General features: G+C 39.7%; 2 protein-coding genes and 1 non-coding gene across 3 annotated transcripts in view; 2 read left to right on the top strand and 1 right to left on the bottom strand.

Moving 5' to 3' along the window:
• CFAP96 (cilia and flagella associated protein 96) overlaps nucleotides 1-784 on the bottom strand; it is a 20,108-nt gene extending 19,324 nt beyond the window's left edge. The window contains exon 1 of the mRNA XM_077762305.1: nucleotides 495-784. The gene's annotated coding sequence lies outside the window, so the exon portion shown is untranslated. The remainder of the gene's footprint in view (nucleotides 1-494) is intronic.
• A 153-nt stretch (nucleotides 785-937) lies between these two features.
• UFSP2 (UFM1 specific peptidase 2) overlaps nucleotides 938-17,986 on the top strand; it is a 30,418-nt gene continuing 13,369 nt past the window's right edge. Inside the window, exons 1-8 of the mRNA XM_077762286.1 lie at nucleotides 938-1,033; nucleotides 4,386-4,464; nucleotides 7,105-7,288; nucleotides 7,371-7,437; nucleotides 10,337-10,494; nucleotides 10,887-11,079; nucleotides 12,873-13,019; nucleotides 17,707-17,871. Coding sequence (XP_077618412.1) covers nucleotides 1,031-1,033; nucleotides 4,386-4,464; nucleotides 7,105-7,288; nucleotides 7,371-7,437; nucleotides 10,337-10,494; nucleotides 10,887-11,079; nucleotides 12,873-13,019; nucleotides 17,707-17,871 — 996 coding nt within the window. The 5' untranslated portion in view covers nucleotides 938-1,030. The remainder of the gene's footprint in view (nucleotides 1,034-4,385; nucleotides 4,465-7,104; nucleotides 7,289-7,370; nucleotides 7,438-10,336; nucleotides 10,495-10,886; nucleotides 11,080-12,872; nucleotides 13,020-17,706; nucleotides 17,872-17,986) is intronic.
• On the top strand, nucleotides 3,491-3,637 carry LOC144230443 (U4 spliceosomal RNA). The gene has a single exon (XR_013334764.1). It is a non-coding gene; the product is annotated as a U4 spliceosomal RNA (small nuclear RNA).

Genomic DNA, 17,986 nt, shown 5'->3' with positions numbered 1-17,986 from the left:
ATTCCTGGCTGCGGGAAGGCAGCAACCGCGGGCAGTTCGGTGCTCCCTCACCACAGTATCTCCACCGCCTGCGCAGCGACCCGCGCGCAACAAACGGAGCCTCAGAAGGGAAGAGAGGAAAGGAAAGTTCTCGCCTTGAACGGTTCCTCTCAAGTCTTCTTGCGCAACATTACAAAATCGTTCTCTCACTTAGCACTTTGCGGACCCCTCCTCTGGGAAAGCTCGCTGACAGAAGCTAGGAAAACATTTTAAAAGGCACGGACCCTGACCCCAGGGAGTTTACAATCTAAGCGGACAAGTGCATAACGGAGACTAACGCAAGTGAACTTGGCAAGGTCCCTCCGAGGCAGAGAGCTGCGGGGGAGCGGGTGGTGAAGAACGGGCTGGAAACTTCTGGCTGAGGCGACAGGAAAGTGATTTCCCACTAGAGAAACAGGCTCAAAGGAGGTAGGTAGCTAAAGGACCACACTCGGCGGCCCAAAGGACCAAGTCACCTGTCAAACAGCACGGGTCCGACAACCGGGACCAGGGCGTCTGAGCTCGCGTGCGGGCTGACTCAGCTGTAGGAGCGGCGGGGGTCACGCGCCTCCCCGCGCAAGCGCTTCCCGCGCGACGCCTCGCTGCGAGGCGCCTCCGCACGCTCCGCGCGACGCGGATGCAGACTGTGGTCTCAGTGGTTTATTGTGACGCGTTGCCCCGGATACGGGGGAACTCGTTTCAAAGTACGCTACGGAAGGATTACGTGGAGAGTTCGAAACCGCGATGAGAAACACAGAGACTGACTTAAGAACGTCTATAGAAGCAGGAGGACCCAACCAATAGAATTTACTGAGCAAATGCGCCTGCTCCCCTCCCCGTTAGCCCTCCGCGAGGAACTGTAATAGGATACGCCCTATGACGTTGCTGCGAGGTATGCTGGGAATTGTAGTCAGCCTTCCGAGGCCCCGCCCCTGGAAGCACGAGTTCCGGGCCAGCGAACTGAGAGCCTTAGGGCAGACGTCAGAGCTCTGGTCGTCGTCACGTCGCAGACATGGTGAGTACTTCTGCTCGTCATCGCCCCTTGGGTTTCCCCTCGGATTTTGGTAGCCGCCATGGCTCCACAGCCTTTGGAGGGAGCTGGTCCTGCCAGGGCCCACGGTGGCAGCTGCGGATTCGGTGGTCTGAGCCGGAGGGAAACTGCCCGGCCACTACCTAGAATACCCAGCTCAACGTTAGAATCTACGCTGCCCGTGCCTCCTTGTGTATGCATTTTGAGAACGAGGGATTATGAGGCGTTTTTGAAGGTTTGAAGAAGTGTTGGACCTGGGAAAGATACGAGTAACTTCTTTAAATACTCGGTTCACGTAGCTCCGGTGATTGCCACACTCCCCGAGTTCCCCCCCAGTTGCTCAGCCAGGCCCTCCAGGCCTATCCTAGCCCAGATGTGCTGTTCTTCAGGGATGCTTTTCTTTGCACCCCGTGCTTCCTCCCACATTCGTATCTCCGGCTTTTACAACTGTATTCCAGGGACGCCTGGGTGCCTCCCTCAGTTAAGCGTTCAGTCTTGATTTCCGCTCAGGTCCAGGTCTCAGGTTCGGTGGGGCTCTGCGATGACTGTGCAGAGCCTGCTTGGGATTCTTTCTCTTATCTCTGCCTCTCCCCTGCTCGCATCTATCTCACAAAATAAAAAAAATAAACATTAAAAAATTTTTTGACTATATTCTGAGCTCTATATCTACATATCTACTAATTGTACCTTCACTCAGATAATTCATATGTAGTTAATTTTTTTAATTTTTAAATATTTATTTTTGAGAGAGAGAGAGAGTGAGAAAGCATGAGCGGGAGAGGGGCAGAGAGAAAGGGAGACATTGAATCCCAAGCAGGCTCCAGGCTCTGAGCTGTCAGCACAGAGCCAGAGGGGCTCCAACTCACAGACTGTGAGATCTTGACCTGAGACAGACGCTTAACTGACTGAGCCACCCAGGCGCCCTAATTCATATGTATTTCAAACTCAGCAGGTTCAAAGCTGATTCATTATTTCTCCTCCACTCATCCCACACCTGCTCTTCCTCCAATGATCCCCATCTTGGTAAATGGTACCAACACCCACCATGGTGTGCATGCCAAAAACCTGGAAATCATCCTTGACACTTTCCTCTTACGGCCTGAACATCTGATCAATAATCAGATCCTATGCATTCTTACTCCTACATGGCTGCCAATTGTCACTCACTGTACTCCAACCATCCCTGTCCTTACCACCACCAGATCTAACCATCTGTGGCAGTCTTTTAAATGTTTTTTTAAGCAGATCTTCACCAGTCTGTGCTGCTGCTTGGAATGGGTGTTCCCATCTCCACCCCCATCTTTCCTTTGGAATTGTTAATACTCACACCTACTTATCCATCACATCTCAGCTTAAGTAGTATTTCTTCAGAGAGGATCTCAATTCAGAAGCCTAGGGAGATTCTCGTCCTTAAACTTAAGATCTTTTGTGGAATCTTCACAACAGCCCTATGAAATAGTAGATTTTTCCAGTTTTACAGAACAGTACAAAAGTACTGAGTGATTAGTTACATTGTGCAAAATCATAAAGTGTAAATCTGCCCTTGCCTGTCTTTCTAAATGTTGTCTTCTTTAGTATCTTTCATTGTCATTAAATGTTTTGTTCGAACGGATGCCTAATATTCTGAATGGTAGTATTGTTTTTCATTTAAGTGACTTCTCATTGGTAACTATTTAAGTGGTTTTCAAAAAATAATTTTTTTTCCTCTTCTGAACAACCGTAAGTGGACAACATTGAACACTGAAGCTACATTTTCACTGAACTTTGATTATTTCCTTCGAACAAATTTACAGAAGTAGAGTTGGGGCAAAGGGTATACCCTTTCAACAGGTTAGTTTGTGGAATTCATAAAAACAATCACCTTTTAAAAAATTTTGAGGAGGGAGGGGCAACTGGGTGGCCAGTTGGTTAAGCGTTCAACTTCAGCTCATGTCATGATCCCATGCTTTGTGGATTCGAGCCCCACGTCAGGCTCTGTGCTAACAGCTTGGAGCTCGGAGCCTGGAGCCTGTTTCAGATTCTGTGTCTCCCTCTCTCTCTGCCTCTCCCCTTCTTGCACTCTGTCTCTCCAAAATAAATAAATATTTTTCAAAAACTTAATAATGTAAAGAAGGAATTGTAAAGAGAAAAATAGTAATGGTACATACTTCATGATATTCCGAGGATGAGAGTTAATACATGTCCAGTCACTTAGCATAGTGCCTTTTACATTTTAAGAGCTCAATAAATCTTAGTATCTATTCATTTATTTTAAAATAGGGTTCTTAATGTGTAGTATGGTTCTTCAGCCTGTTTGGGACCTATTTTGAGTATCTGAAGAAATCTTTGAAACCTCTTCACAGAGATTCCCCCTCAACCCCCACAAAATGATACCTGTCATTTATCATATGTCATCAACTCCTCAAAATTCAACATATAACCCATATTAGGAACTACTGATGGAGCTTTGCACAGTGGCAGTATCATAGCCAATGAGGTTTATCCGAGGCGCAATTATTACTAATTGAAAACTTTTCCCAGTAGGAACTACTGATGGATTCCATATCACAAGGGCTATTTCCCTTTATGAGTTGCAAGCATTTTCCTATGCCATTAAATATTCTTCTAAAGCATATAGATTCTTCATGACTGTATAGTATTCATAATTATTTATTTAACCAATCTCCTGCTGTTAACATTCAGTTTAACATCCTTAGACCTGGACCTTTGTATGCTCTGCAGATTTCTTTAGACTAAATTTCTAAATGCAGACTCTTTAGGCCAAGAATGTGAGTATAAGACTTGATTCTTATTGACGCATTGCCCTATGAAGAGTCCTATAGTTTGTATTCCCAGCATTATGATGTATCAGTTTTCTCTCATTGTCTTGACCAGCACCGTCATATTAGATTCATTGTTCTTGTCCTATTCTTAAACTAGTTCCTTACCACTGATGTTTTCATGTCATTCTTAAACCCATTGTTGAGACTATAATTTAGAAATTATATCTTAAATCATTGGTCCTCAACCTTTTTACCTTAGAATCACTGGCATAGAGGAGCTGTTAAATATCCCTGTGCCTAGACCATTCCCAGATTTAATCAGAATCGCTGAGGGTGCAGCCCAGGTCTAAGTATTTTAAGCTCCTCAGGTGCTTTCAATGTGGAACAAAGATTGAGCACTCCTGATACCGAATTTAGGGTATTTTGTTTTTCTGCATAAAACAAAGAATTAACTCATGAAATAATTTGAAGAATCAAGGTTAATTAATGCTTTCACCCAATCTCAGGTACAGTCTCATTTTATGAGGCTGAGTTTGTTTTGTTTTACTATGGAATTTTGGTTCCGTTTGTTTTAGGTGGTTTCAGAGACTATGGATATACTCTTCAGAATACGAGGAGGCCTTGATCTAGCTTTTCAGCTAGCCCCTGCTAACGGTAGGTCTGACAAAACAAAACAAAAACCTCTCCTTTTTATTATAAAGTTGATGATGAAATATACTGGGATTCTCTTCATTTTGCAGATGAAACTGAGAGATAGGATGAATAAACTAAAATCATACGGTTAGCGAGTTGTATAAATTGGACTTAAACTTAGGGATTGTGTTCCAGCACCACCACTAGCCCACGAGGCTCCTCTGGGCATATGAGGAAAAGCTGTCCCCTCACTTCACTGCCCACTGGCAGAAAATTGTCACAATAAACATAAAGATAATGAGCACAATGTAAATGAGGCACCCACATTTGTGCATTGCAGACTTTCGCCTATATGTAACCCTGAGTCTCCAGAGCCCACTCCCTTCAGGGTTATATTGTTTGGGAATGATACAAGAAGTCTACGGGAGAAAACTCAGCAGAGTTTGTATAAAGCAAATTCTAGGATGCCTTCCTGTTTCTGATTTGGGCTAAGGCCACAAACAGAGGTAAAGCATATCAGAGGAGGAAGATGAGGAGTTGGGTTTGAGATGTGTTTCATATGAGATGCCAGAGTATATCAAGTGCACATTCCCGGCAGGCATTTGGTAATTTGATTCTGAAACTTAAGGGAGAGTGGTCAGGACTAGAGATAGAGAATATCTCTGAAGGATGATAATTAACACCACGATAATAAATAAAATCACTCGTGAAAAGTACGATCAGTGGTGTCAGAAGCCACAGAGAAGTTCAGAAAGATAAGGAATGAAAAGTGCCAGGTTCCTTGAAGGAGATCGCTAGCTGGCCATCGTTTCCATGGAAATAGGAAGGAAAAGAAAGAAGAATGTTCTTTCTGACTCCTCCCTTTATGCTAAAAAATTGTTCTCAGTCTTGGTCCACCTTCTAATCCCCACTCCCATATGAATGAAAGTAAGTCTCTGGGACAGAGAATTGGGTATTACCAAGCTTTCTCGGTGTTTCTAATGTGCCATCAAGATGAGAACCATTTTACAAAGAGTAAATCAAACTCGTTTTCAGGCTGATCTTATCAGTAAAGTGTACTTGTTCCCTAATATGTTACTTGTGTGGTTAAAGCCTGGTATTTCACAACTCCATATAGCTTGATGATACATTTTGCTATGAAAGTATAATTAATCCATTAGTCAATAAGGTATAAAAATGTAATTTCAAATAAACAAGGACTGTAGATAATTTTTACCTAGTAATTAATGTATTTGAGCTTGTCTTCTGATTTATTATATTCCTACTGTATCAAAGTCTTTCAAACACTCAATAAAGAGAATCATTAATGAGAAAATATAGAAGAAAGAAGTGCTTAACTTTAAAGACACAACAGTTTTTTTTAGATTACTTTACCTCATGGTCCTTCAAGAATAAACAGAAGATAATCCAGGAATTAAGTTTGTCTTTTGTAATGCAGCTGAAAATCTTTAAATGCAGCTTTCTGAAACAGATCAAGATGTCTTAAAATCTGACTTGTTATAAGTAATCTTTTCTCTACCACAACCCCAAGGTATTTATTGATCAAGATATCAGTGTAATATTTAAATAAATATTTTAATCACAAAGTTAAATAGGTTTAGGATTCAAGAGTATAAAGCTAAGACAAGTAAATATTATCTTCTTTAAATATGTCTTCTTGAACCATGAAAATGTTTTACATATTCATAACACAAAAATTGTGTTAAATTAAAAGGAAGTCCCTGAAAAATAAAGTCAAATAAATATCAAGTTAAGGACACATTATACAGAAAAAAACTGTGACTTTAGAATCCAGTACTTTGGTTGTACAGTGTTAGTGGGATATAGTCCAAAGAGAAGAAATTTGTTTCATTCAACAGTTTTACTGCTTTAAGTTATGTGGTATTTTGAAGGTAATTGGAATCCTCCTACATTGCTGGTGGGAATATAAAATGGTGCAGCTCCTTTGGAAATAGTTTGGTAGGTCTTTGAAAAGTTAAACATAGAGTTAACCCTATGACCCAGCGATTCTTCTCCTAGGTAATCACCTAAGAGAGTTGGAAACATATGCACACAATAACTTGCACACAAATGTTCATAGCATTAGTCATGATAGCCAGAGAGCAAAGAGACAACCCAAATGTGTTTCCGCTTTGAATGGATAACCGAACTGTGTTGTATCCATACAAGGGAATATTATTCAGCCATAAAAAGAAGTGAAGTACTGATTTATGCTGCAATATACGGGATGAAAGGCAGACATGAACACATGATGTGTCACCCCATTTATGGGAAGTATCCAGAATAGGCCAATCTCTAGAGACAAAATGTAGATCCGTGGGGGTCACGGGTAAGTGCAGGGGGGATGGGGAATGAGTGCTGTTAAGTATAGGGTTCTTTTGGAGTGATGACAGTGTTCTGGAATTAGATAGTGATGGTTGTAACCTGTCCCTGTGCTAAAAGCAACTGAGTTGTACACATTGAAAGGATGGATTTTGTGATCTGTGACTTTTATCTCAATTTTTCAAAAAGAAAGGCAAAATGATTTTTTTATGACTGAGTCTGGGGAACCTTCTTTGGGAGTCAGTTTTACTCTGCTCTACTTTTGTGTGTTTCGAACCCTTCGTGTTGAAAAGTTTAAAATTTGTCTTAATAACTTCTATTTATATTCTTTTAATTTAGAAATATTTATCAAGAAAGCACTAAAACATGTGCTGAGTGACCTGTCAACCAAGCTTTCTTCAAACGCACTTGTGTTCAAACTTTGCCACAGTTCAGTGTACATATGGCCTAACAGTGACCTGAACACCGTCCCAGGAGAGCTGGCTGACAGCTCTGCTTGTAAGACCATAATGCGCTTTATTCAGTGAGTATGTTTGAAAATTGCTAGAAATGTTTTCAGAACATCATTTCATATTATAAACATCTTTGTGTATTTAAAACTTTAGCTTTGAACAGGAAGAAGATACAAAACGAAAATTTATGAGAAAGAAAGACAAAAAGTTATCAGACGTGGTAAGCAAATCACCCATCTTCTTAGTGTTAAAAATATATAATCCTTGAATTTGGAGTGGAGTCAGATTTTAGAGATTATTTAATCCAACTCTGTTATTTTTCACACATCAGATAATTGTGGTCCAGAAAGAGTAAATGACTTTCCAGAGGTCATATTTCTGCTTTCCGTGTCTAAACTTTTGTTCCATATTAATACATATCTTAAAAGGTTTTTTCGATGCTTTCTTTGCTCCCACAAAAAATATACAGCTCAAATAGGTTTACAAATTACATAAAAATAAATAAGAAGGAATCATTCTGAAACATGATAATGACACATTATGCTGTGAGATAGTAAATAGTAAATAATTTACTTTCCTTCATTGTCTTTAGTTCTGTTGCTTTTTGAACCAGTGTTATTGAGTACTTGCCATGTGCCACAGACTTGGCAAATACTGGACATGAAAAATGGAGCTCCTCCAAGGGAGGAAGTTGTATAAAGTTCATATGACTGCAGTATTTTTCTAGGCTGTTACGGGAAAATAGGATGACATGAGGTTAGAGAGGTGGGCAGGGGCCACTTCAGAATAAGCTGAACTAAACTTACAGCTATGATAATGGAGAGAAAGGAGTGGGGACAAGAGATATTTAGGGGATGAAATGGATTATACTGGGAAACGAATTGGATATGGGATGATCAGTTTCTTACTTAGCAAAGATGGATGAAGGGCGGGGACATGAGGTCAATTTCAGTCATGTTGTTTGAGACACCAATGAGATGTCTTCATGAGCTGTTAGATTTGCAGATGCGGAATGTACAAAAAAAACTGGGCTATAGATCAAATGATTTGAGATTACCAATAGTTGGAGCTTGACATTTTGAGGAGTACGGTTGAGTTATTTTGTAGAGTGCCCATCAGTTGAGGTGTGTTAGGCTTCCTCATGATTAGATTCATGTGGTACAGGGGAGCCTGGGTGGCTCAGTCGGTTAAGCGTCTGACTTCGGCTTAGGTCATGATCTCACAGTTCATGGGTTCAAGCCCCACATCAGGCTCTGTGCTGACAGCTCAGAGCCTGGAGCCTGCTTCAGATTCTGTGTTTCCCTCTTCTCTGCTCCTCTCCCGCTTACACTCTATCTCTCAAAAATAAATAAACATTAAAAAAAAATTTTTTTTTTTGAAGATTCAGGTGGTACACTGTTGGTAAGAATATCGCAGAGGTAATGTCCTGTCTTCCTCAGTACATCATATTAAAGAGTCTTCTCCTGGTATTGTTGTTGTTAACTCTGATCACTTAATGTAGTGTCTGCTGGTTTTCTTCTCTGGGAGTACACTATTTTTTCCCTTATATGTAGTTAAGTGAGGCTTACTTTATGTATCCTATGAGGCTGTATTTATGTATCCTATTCTTCACCAAAGTTTTACTCAACACCTCCAGTAGGAACTGGTAATTTTTACCTGAATCCAGCATTAATCTGATGGTTGCAAAGTGGTGATTTTTCTATCATTTCCTTCCACATTTATTAGATGAAATTATACCATAATGAAGAGCTTTGCTTTTCTTTCTTTCTTTATTATAAACATGGAAGCATAGGTTCCTATTTTATGCAGTGAGTTACAGTCTGTTACTCTCATTAGTTATTTGGATGCTCACATTTTATAAGATTTGGCCAATGGAAGCTTCTTCAAGCTGGCTCCAGTGGCCTTTTGACACGGTATTTTTGAGTACTTCCTACTTCCTTCCACAAGGTGTTCTAGGCCCATCATGTACTGTCCCTGTTCCAGACTGGGAATCAGCCATTTCTCCAAGGAGCATGCACGTGTGTACACACTCACTATACACACACACACACACACACACACACACACACAATGCGTGCATTCATATTTACCTATGTAATTCATATTTGTATTTCCAATTCTACTCCCACCTCGCACAGCTCATAAATTTTTGTCAGCGAGAAACTTGGCTTCCAGTATCCTCAGTGTTCTGCGAGATTTGTTCAAAACAGAAAACATTTTCAGAGTTGTTATTTTATACCACTGTCAAAATCAAACCTACCAAGGTGTGCCTGGGTGGCTCAGTCGGTTGAGTGTCTGACCGGCTCAGGTCATGATCTCACCGCTTGTGGGTTCAAGCCCCACATCGGGCTTAGTGCTGACAGCTCAGAACCTGGAGCTGCTTCAGATGCTGTGTCTCCTCCTCTCTCTGCCCCTCCCGTGCTCATGATCTGTCTCTGTTTCTCAATAATAAATAAATGTTAACAACAACAAAAAACTTTTTTTAAAAATCAAATCTACCAATAGAGTTCAATATTTGTTTATAGTTCTCTATGTCTTTAGACAGGGCTGTATAGTTGTAATATATGTTTAAAAGTTCCTTTGGTATCTTGTTCATTTGATTTTTTCTTTTTACTTTAAGTCTGTACAAAAGTAGAGAGGATACTATATGAATACTGGTGAGCCTCTGCCAGCTTCAGTGTTTATCAATGCACACACACAAATGTTTTTAAAAAAATGTGTATCAACAAATAATCAGTCCGATATCTTCTTCATCCCCACTCACTCTCCACCTCCCCTCAGATTATTTTGAAGCAGAGAAGAAATTATTTTAAAGATAAGATTTATGCTTTTATGTATTCATTTTTTAAATGTTTATTCATTTTGAGAGAGAAAGAGAACACAGGAGAGGGACAGACAGGGAGAGATAGAATCTCTGGCCTATTCTGTACTAAGCACAGACGAGACCTTGACCTGAGCCAAAATCAAGAGTTAATTAACTCCTGACACGCCTCAGATATGTGCTTTTAAATAATTTACTGTCATACAGCTTTATATGGTCCTTAAAAAGTCCTTTAACTTGCTCTTAATACTTAATGTTCAATGTGTTATAAGTTGACTGTTACTATTTATCTTTATAGCATCAGATAGTAAATATAGATCTTATGCTGGAAATGTCAACCTCTCTGGGAGCCGTAACCCCCATCATTGAAAGAGAAAGTGGGGGGCACCACTACGTTAGTATGATTTTGCCCGTTGATGTGGTTCTGTCTGTTGCTCCGGAAGAAACCTGGGGAAAGTAAGTATTTTGTCCTACCACTGCATTTGAATGAGCACTCCTCCCCAAAGTAATCAGAGCCCGTTTTGAAATATCATGTAGGAATATGCAGGATTGTTGTTACTTTTACTGTGATTTCTTCCTTGTTTATTATTAAACTGAGTCATCTAGGAACTAAGTGTTTATTTAGAGGATGTAGGGTAGTATACAGAACCTATAGGGTTTTCTCTTTAACTACATACAGGAAATACACAGTTTACTTCACTTTGCATAATTTAGACTTCCTTTCATAAACCCGGTCCAATCAATTTTTTTTTTTTTTTTTACCATATTTGGGATATGTTTACTCTCCACTCTCATTTATCATAGCCATTGTAACTTTTGTTAATGCACTTGAATATTTCTCCCCACAGAGTTCGTAAACTTCTAGTTGATGCAATTCATAATCAGCTGACTGATATGGAGAAGTGCATTTTGAAATACATGAAAGGAACATCTATTGTGGTCCCTGAACCGCTGCACTTTTTATTGCCAGGGGAAAAACATCTTAAAACAATTTCATATCCATCAGGAATCCCAGATGGTCAGCTGCAGGCCTATAGAAAGGTAAAACCAATTCATCTATTCTTAGAGAAAACAGGACCATCACTCATTTCATATTTACTTAAACATTTCTAATAAATGGAAATTATTTTGTGATTTAACAGGGAAAGTGTGGAAGCAGACTGTTATTTTTACATGTTATGTAATTCCTGTTCACATAGAACCTTTTTTTTTTTTTTTAACATTTTTTATTTATTTCTGAGAGAGAGAGACAGCATGAGAAGGGGAGGGTCAGAGAGAAAGGGAGACACAGAATCTGAAACAGGCTCCAGGCTCTGAGCTGCCAGCACAGAGCCCGACATGGGGCTCGAACCCATGAACTGTGAGATTATGACCTGAGCCGAAGTCGGCTGCCCAACCGACTGAGCCACCCAGGCACCCCTACATAGAACTTTTTAAAAAGTGGTATTAATGAAAAAACATTATGCTAAACCATATGTAACATTTTGATTTTATACATTCAAGTGTGGTTCATATGTTCTGTGAAATTTTTCCATAACCAAGTACAGAAATGAAGAGATACTTACATGCCTGGAACTTCTGCTGAGTGTTTATAAATTCCTTTTCCCTTCTGTTACTTTCAGATTTGTGAAAGAGATAAGATTCCAGCTAGGGAAGAAAAGTTAGGATTTATACTGATTTTGATTAGGATTTATAGTAATAGTGCATCCCCCACGTCCCACAGTTATTGGTTTCATTAGTGATATTTTGAAGAAAACATGATCACCATTAAAAGAAGTGAGATTGATGAAATGACTGGTTTTGGAATGCATATTTTTGATGTCTAGTCTTGCCTGGCACCCTGGGAAGAAGTATAATCCTGTACCCTCTGCGTCCTCTGTAAGTGTTACTGGTATAGTTGACCTGCAAAGGTACCACGTGATCCCATTCAAACTGCGAGATGCATAGGAGATACAAAAAGGAAAATGTCAGGTTTTACAAAGTCACTGTCACGTTTTTATACAGTTGGGTAAATTTTGCATTTTAAACATGTCTGTGTATTTTAATTTTGACACCATATTGGTTGGTTTCCTACCACCCAATTTTTACCTCATAATTTAATCACCACCCCTTGTATTTGTGAAGTACTCTTAAACATGATTCTTCAAAATACTGTCATATAATTCTATTATTGTTAATTAGAATTTACTTATTTACAGGGCTGTTTCAAAACTAGTGTTTAGCCCAGATGTGTTTTAACAGACTGTGTTATAAGAAATAATTAATTTGAAAATATCTTCTCTCACTCTGACAAATTACATCTGGCCCTTGAACAACATGGGTTTGAACTGCCAGGATCTGCTCATACACAGATTATCTTTTTAGTAAATACAGTCCAGCACTGTAAATGTATTTTCTCTTCGTTACGATTTCCTTAATAACATTTTCTTTTCTGTACCTTACTTTATTGTAAGAATGCAGTATATTAATCATTAATGTGTGTATATTATCATTAAGGCTTCTGTCAACAGTGGCTATTCAGTTTTTGAGGGGTCAGTGTCTCTAATCCCCACATTGTTCGAGGGTCAACTGCATTTTCATTTTTTCTCCGTTCCTTCCAGTTTATACCCATATCCATAGATAACATAAATAACTCATTTGGTTTTAGTTTGTTATATTATTATTAATCTATATATTATTATATTAGTTTAGTGAATTATGTGTGTTTGATAACTTTTATAGCCAATATATAGTTAGTTTTGTTTTATATCTTTAGCTTGAATTTGTTTACTGATAAGAAATCTAAGTTATTTAACTTTTTTCTCTTCTTTTCTATTGATTCTGATTTCATTTAGGAGTTACATGACCTCTTCAATCTGCCTCACGACAGACCTTATTTCAGAAGGTCTAATGCTTATCACTTTCCAGATGAACCATACAAAGATGGTTACATTAGAAATCCACATACTTATCTCAATCCACCTAACATAGAGACTGGTATGGTGAGTTTAATAAGTATTTATAAGTCACCTGATCATCAGTGTCTGTGATGGGGTATTTTTGTTTGTATCCAGTGAAGTTACAAGGATTGATTCGTAATGTATATATATCATCTCTAAAACAAAATTTACTACCCGTTTCTTTTAATAATCATTGCTTAAGATAGTAGTAATTCACAGTAGTCTAAAAAGGTCAGGAATAGATAATATGTACCACATTTTCCCTACTAAAACTCCATTCTCCAATTTATTTCAAGGCTTGTCCCATTTATTCCATTTATTTTCATTCTGCACCTGAGAAATCACACTAAGGAGAGAGCAGACTCTCCCCAGGGCACACCGCAGCAGGAGTCGGGAAGGCCCTGCAACTGTTTCCTGTGCGGCATGTGCCTGGTAGCGGGTGGTGGGTCCTCACCGACAGCAGCACAAAAGGGAGTGGATTGGTGGGGCGCGGGGAGGGTTCCTCTGAGGGTGTNCGAGAACAGGAATGTTTGCGCAGCTGGCCTCCCAGAACCTCGCAGCCCTGTGACTGGCAGCCACCGGTCTCAGGCCCCTGCTGCCCCTGGTGCCATTTCTGCTGCTTTCAGTGGGAATGCTTCGATCCTCATCGGCCTGCTTTCCTCAGCCTCCGTTTCCTCATCGTTTCAGCCTGTGTGTAGTTGTTCCCTGCCCTCCTCAGAGCTGCTCACTGCCCACATCCCCACTGCCTCCTCCACTCTGCACCTCTCCACTCAGGCCACCGAAAGAGGAAACTTAATTGCCCATCATGTCATGGTCTGTATTCAGTATGTGCTTTGTAAGGAAATCTTAAGAATTCAAAATGAATACATGCTACAGTGTCTAGCTAGAGGACTTAGGGGACCAATTTTAGTCCTGGCCATCAGTGCACTTGGACAGCAGGTCCAAGCTGCAAGAGCTGTGGACAGACCAGCCTCCCACAGAGAAAGACCCTGGTGGGGCACTTAGCGTCCCGTGTGGACAGACGAGTCTTTAGTCAGCACATCAATGATATCAAATTAATTCATTTATTTTGCTCATGTAAGAAGAAATCTTGAGAGACCTATTCCTGGTTAAAAATCTTGCTGTCACAGTCATAGAGTCACCAGATAGAAATATATCAACATAACTCTTGATGGGTTTCCAGTAGATTATTATATAAATGTCTTCTCTCAGATCATATTTGGAACTCCTCTAGGTAGCATAGGTATTCTGTATCAAAGATTCGTTTTTAATTTTTAATAGTTCCTTACAAAGTACCCAGACACTCAAAAGGTACCAAATAAATGCTGATTGTTTTGACAGTGAAATGGGTTTATTATTTCTATTATAGAGATATAAGAAGCATTTCCATATTTTTAAACATTATTATATGATATTTGGTACATACATAAACATTATATGTAAATTGTAAAGCATAGTAAGGAAATGAATACGCAGAGCTTGCCGCCCAATTTAAGAACGAGAACGTCACCAGCCTGATGTGTGTTCCTTCGTTTTTCCCTCTTCTGCCCCCACACAGCCTGAGAGGAACTCCGTTTATCCTGCGTTGTGTTTGTATCACTCACTTCCTTTTTTTTTTTAATAATTTCACCATATATGTGTATATTCCCTCAACACCATAGCTTATGGTTCTGCTGATTTTGAGTTTATAAAAACTGACCCATTCTGTATTCTACAACCCACTCTTCTACTCAGTATCACGTATCTAAGAGTTAGCCATGGTATTACATCTAACTGTGGTTCACTTGCCTTTATTGCCATATAATAAGCCTTTGTAGAATTCTGTCCAGGATTTTTGCTATGTAGACAGCCTCGGTATGAACGTTCCTGTACATGTCTCTTGTATGTGCAACAGCTGTCAACATTTTGCTGTGTTTCCTTCGCTTCTCCTTCCCGCTTGAGGTATTTCAGAGAAAATTACAGACAACGTGGCATTTACCTCTAGATAATTCAGCACAAAGATTTGCATTCTTGGGATAGACCTACTTTGGCTATGATTCTTTATTACTTTTTGTTCTCTGCTGGATATCATTTGCTAACATTTTAAGATTTTTGCATCTGTGTTCATGAATGAGATTGGCTTCTAATTGTCTTTCCTCACATTGTTCTGGTTTCTTTTTTGTGTCAGAAGCACACTGGGTCACTGAAAGAGTTGGAGAGTGTTGTTCTTTTTTTAATTTTCTAGAGGAGTTTCTATAAGATTGGCATGATCTTTTTGTGATCATCTGAGGAAACTGACCTGTAAAATAATCTGTGCTTAGCATTGTCTTTGTGGGAACAATGTTAATGAAGTTTAATTTTATTAATGGTTATGGGATATTTTTCATTTTTCCAAGTTCTGTTTACCTAGGCTCTAGTCTCCTCCATAGTTGGGACACTTTCTTTTCATTCTTTATATCATTTTTATGCCTTTTTTTTTTAACTTTTGGCTTTGTCAACTCCCTTTATTATAAGTTCTGTTTCATTAATTTTTGCTCTCTACTTTCTTCGATTTGTTGTTTTTCTTCTAACTTCTTACTTGGACACTGTGTGTGTTACTAATCTTACTTTCTGCTTTAAGGTTTTAAATTTCAAGCAAAGCACTGTTTTCATAGGTTTAATTTGAAATATTTTCATTTTTTTCACTTTTAAGCATCTTTACACCTCTAATACAATTCTTCTTTAATCCACGTGTTATTTCAAAGTGTTTTTTTAACATCCAAATTTATTAGAGTGTATTTGTGTCTGTAGATATGTATGTATTTTTATGGACTCTTTTGCCTACTGGTTAGAAACAATTTTTATGTGCTGCAGGTTCTGAAATTTATTGAGACATATTCATTTCAGGGATCCTATAAAAACCACAAAGTTGGTGGCTTAAAACTACAAAAAAAAAAAAGTATTCTCTCGCTTGTGGAGGCCACAGGTCCGAAATCCGTATCAGTGGGCTGAAATCAAGGTGTCTGCAAGTCATGCGGCCTCTGGAGAGTGGAGATGGAGCACCCATCCCTGCCTCGCCCAGCATCTGCTGACTGCGTCGCTCCCATTGGCCTCTGGTCACACTGCCTTCTCTCCTCCTGTGTTAGATTCCTTCTCCGCTCCCTCACAAGGACACTTGTGGCTGCATTTAGGGCCCATCTTGATAGTCCAGGAAGATCTGCCATATGTTAAGGTCCTTGATTTAATCACATCTACACAGACCTCCCCTGACCTTTTTTTCTCTTCTTTTGTTTTGGGTTTTTTTTTTGTTTGGTTTTGTTTTGACTATATAAGGTAGCATTCACAGGTTCCAGGGATTAGGAGATAGATATCATTTGAGGACCATTTATCAGCCTACCATAATGTTCTAGTTATAAATTTTCTGTGTGTGCTTAAGGAGTCTATATTTGCCCGTGCCTCTTCTTACCTAATTAAAACAAAACAAAACAGTACAAAACGATAGTACCAGTTTGTGGGGAGAAAAAACATGTATTCCTTTTAACTTGTTTTAATGTTTACTTTTTGAGAGAGCACGAGCAGGGTAGGGGCAGAGAGAGAGGGAGACACAGCATCTAAAGCAGGCTCCAGGCTCTCAGCTGTAGCACAGAGCCTGACGCAGGGCTTGGGCTCACGAACCGTGATATCATGACATGAGCCGAAATTGGACCCTCAACCAACTAAACTACCCAGCTGCTTAGTACAGCTAACTGTTATACTATAAGAAATAAGTTATATGATCTTGGCATTTATTTAAAGATTTTTAAAAAGTTTTTAATGTTTATTTTATTTTTTTAGAGAGAGAGCATGAGCAGGGGAGGAGCAAAGGGAGACACAGCATCTGAGCTGTCAGCACAGAGCCCAACATGGGGTCCTAATTCACAGACTCTGAGATCATGACCTGAACCTAAGTTGCTACCTAACCGACTGAGCCACCTAGGTTCCCCTATTTAAATAGCATACCTGGGTTGTAATCAATGGCAGGTTTACAAAATTGAAGAAACATTTTTCACATGTCCCATTATGTTCCCCCTTTGTTCATTCATTTATTCCTTTCTTCCTTCCTTGTTTATTCAACAAATATTTACTATTAACCATTAACCAAGCTGGAGAAGCTTAGGCCCAGAAATAAATAAGACACGGTACTTGCCCTTATTGAACTCACATATTAGTGTGGTTAGACAGAGACTTAAAAATAAGTAATGGGTCAAGTAATGCTTTGAAAGAAAAAAAAAAAAGCAGGAGAGAGAGCGACAGCCAGGGCAGGAGGTGGGTGCTGAGGGAGTAAGCATGCCGTGCTCAGGTTGGATGATCACAAAGGCCTCTGACATTTGAGCAAGAGACCTAGGTGAAGTAAGGGTGCAGAGCTACAAAACTATTTGAGAAAAGAGTATTGCAGGCAGGGAGAACCATAAGGCTCTGAGATCGGATTTCCCCTGGCATATCTGAACCTATATCTGAACCAAAAACAGAGCAAGCAATAGGGGAAAGCCGTACAAGATGAAACTACCAGAGGGTGGGACTTGCCAGGCCTGACAGCCTATGCTAAGGACTCTGGACATTTAATGGAAAGCCAGGAGGGTATAATGTTCAACTGTAGCTCTCTGAGGGCATTTTATAAGGAACTACAGTAACAGTCAAGCTCTGAGAACAGTAAACTTGGCTTGGGTGTACGCATAGCATATGTGCATCTATCTTAAGTTGATATGTTCCTCTCTTTCTTCTTTTTGTACAGATTTATGTGGTCCAGGGCACGTACGGTTATCATCACTACATGCAAGACCGGACAGATGACAGTGGCTGGGGCTGCGCTTACCGATCTCTGCAGACCATCTGCTCTTGGTTCAAACACCAGGGCTACACAGAGAGACCCATTCCAACACACAGAGAAATTCAGCAGGTACAGAACATGCCATTTAAAATTATAATCAATTGTACATTTCATTAGCCCTTAATGTACTATTAACAATTATTATTACCTCATGCTACAGACTTATTTCTGTTTTGAAGGAAAA

This window comes from Crocuta crocuta, unplaced genomic scaffold, assembly GCF_008692635.1.
Source record: "Crocuta crocuta isolate KB4526 unplaced genomic scaffold, BGI_CrCroc_1.0 scaffold90, whole genome shotgun sequence".
Taxonomy (NCBI): domain Eukaryota; kingdom Metazoa; phylum Chordata; class Mammalia; order Carnivora; family Hyaenidae; genus Crocuta; species Crocuta crocuta.
Note: the sequence above shows the minus strand (reverse complement) of the source record. Positions and strands in the feature narration are given on the sequence as shown.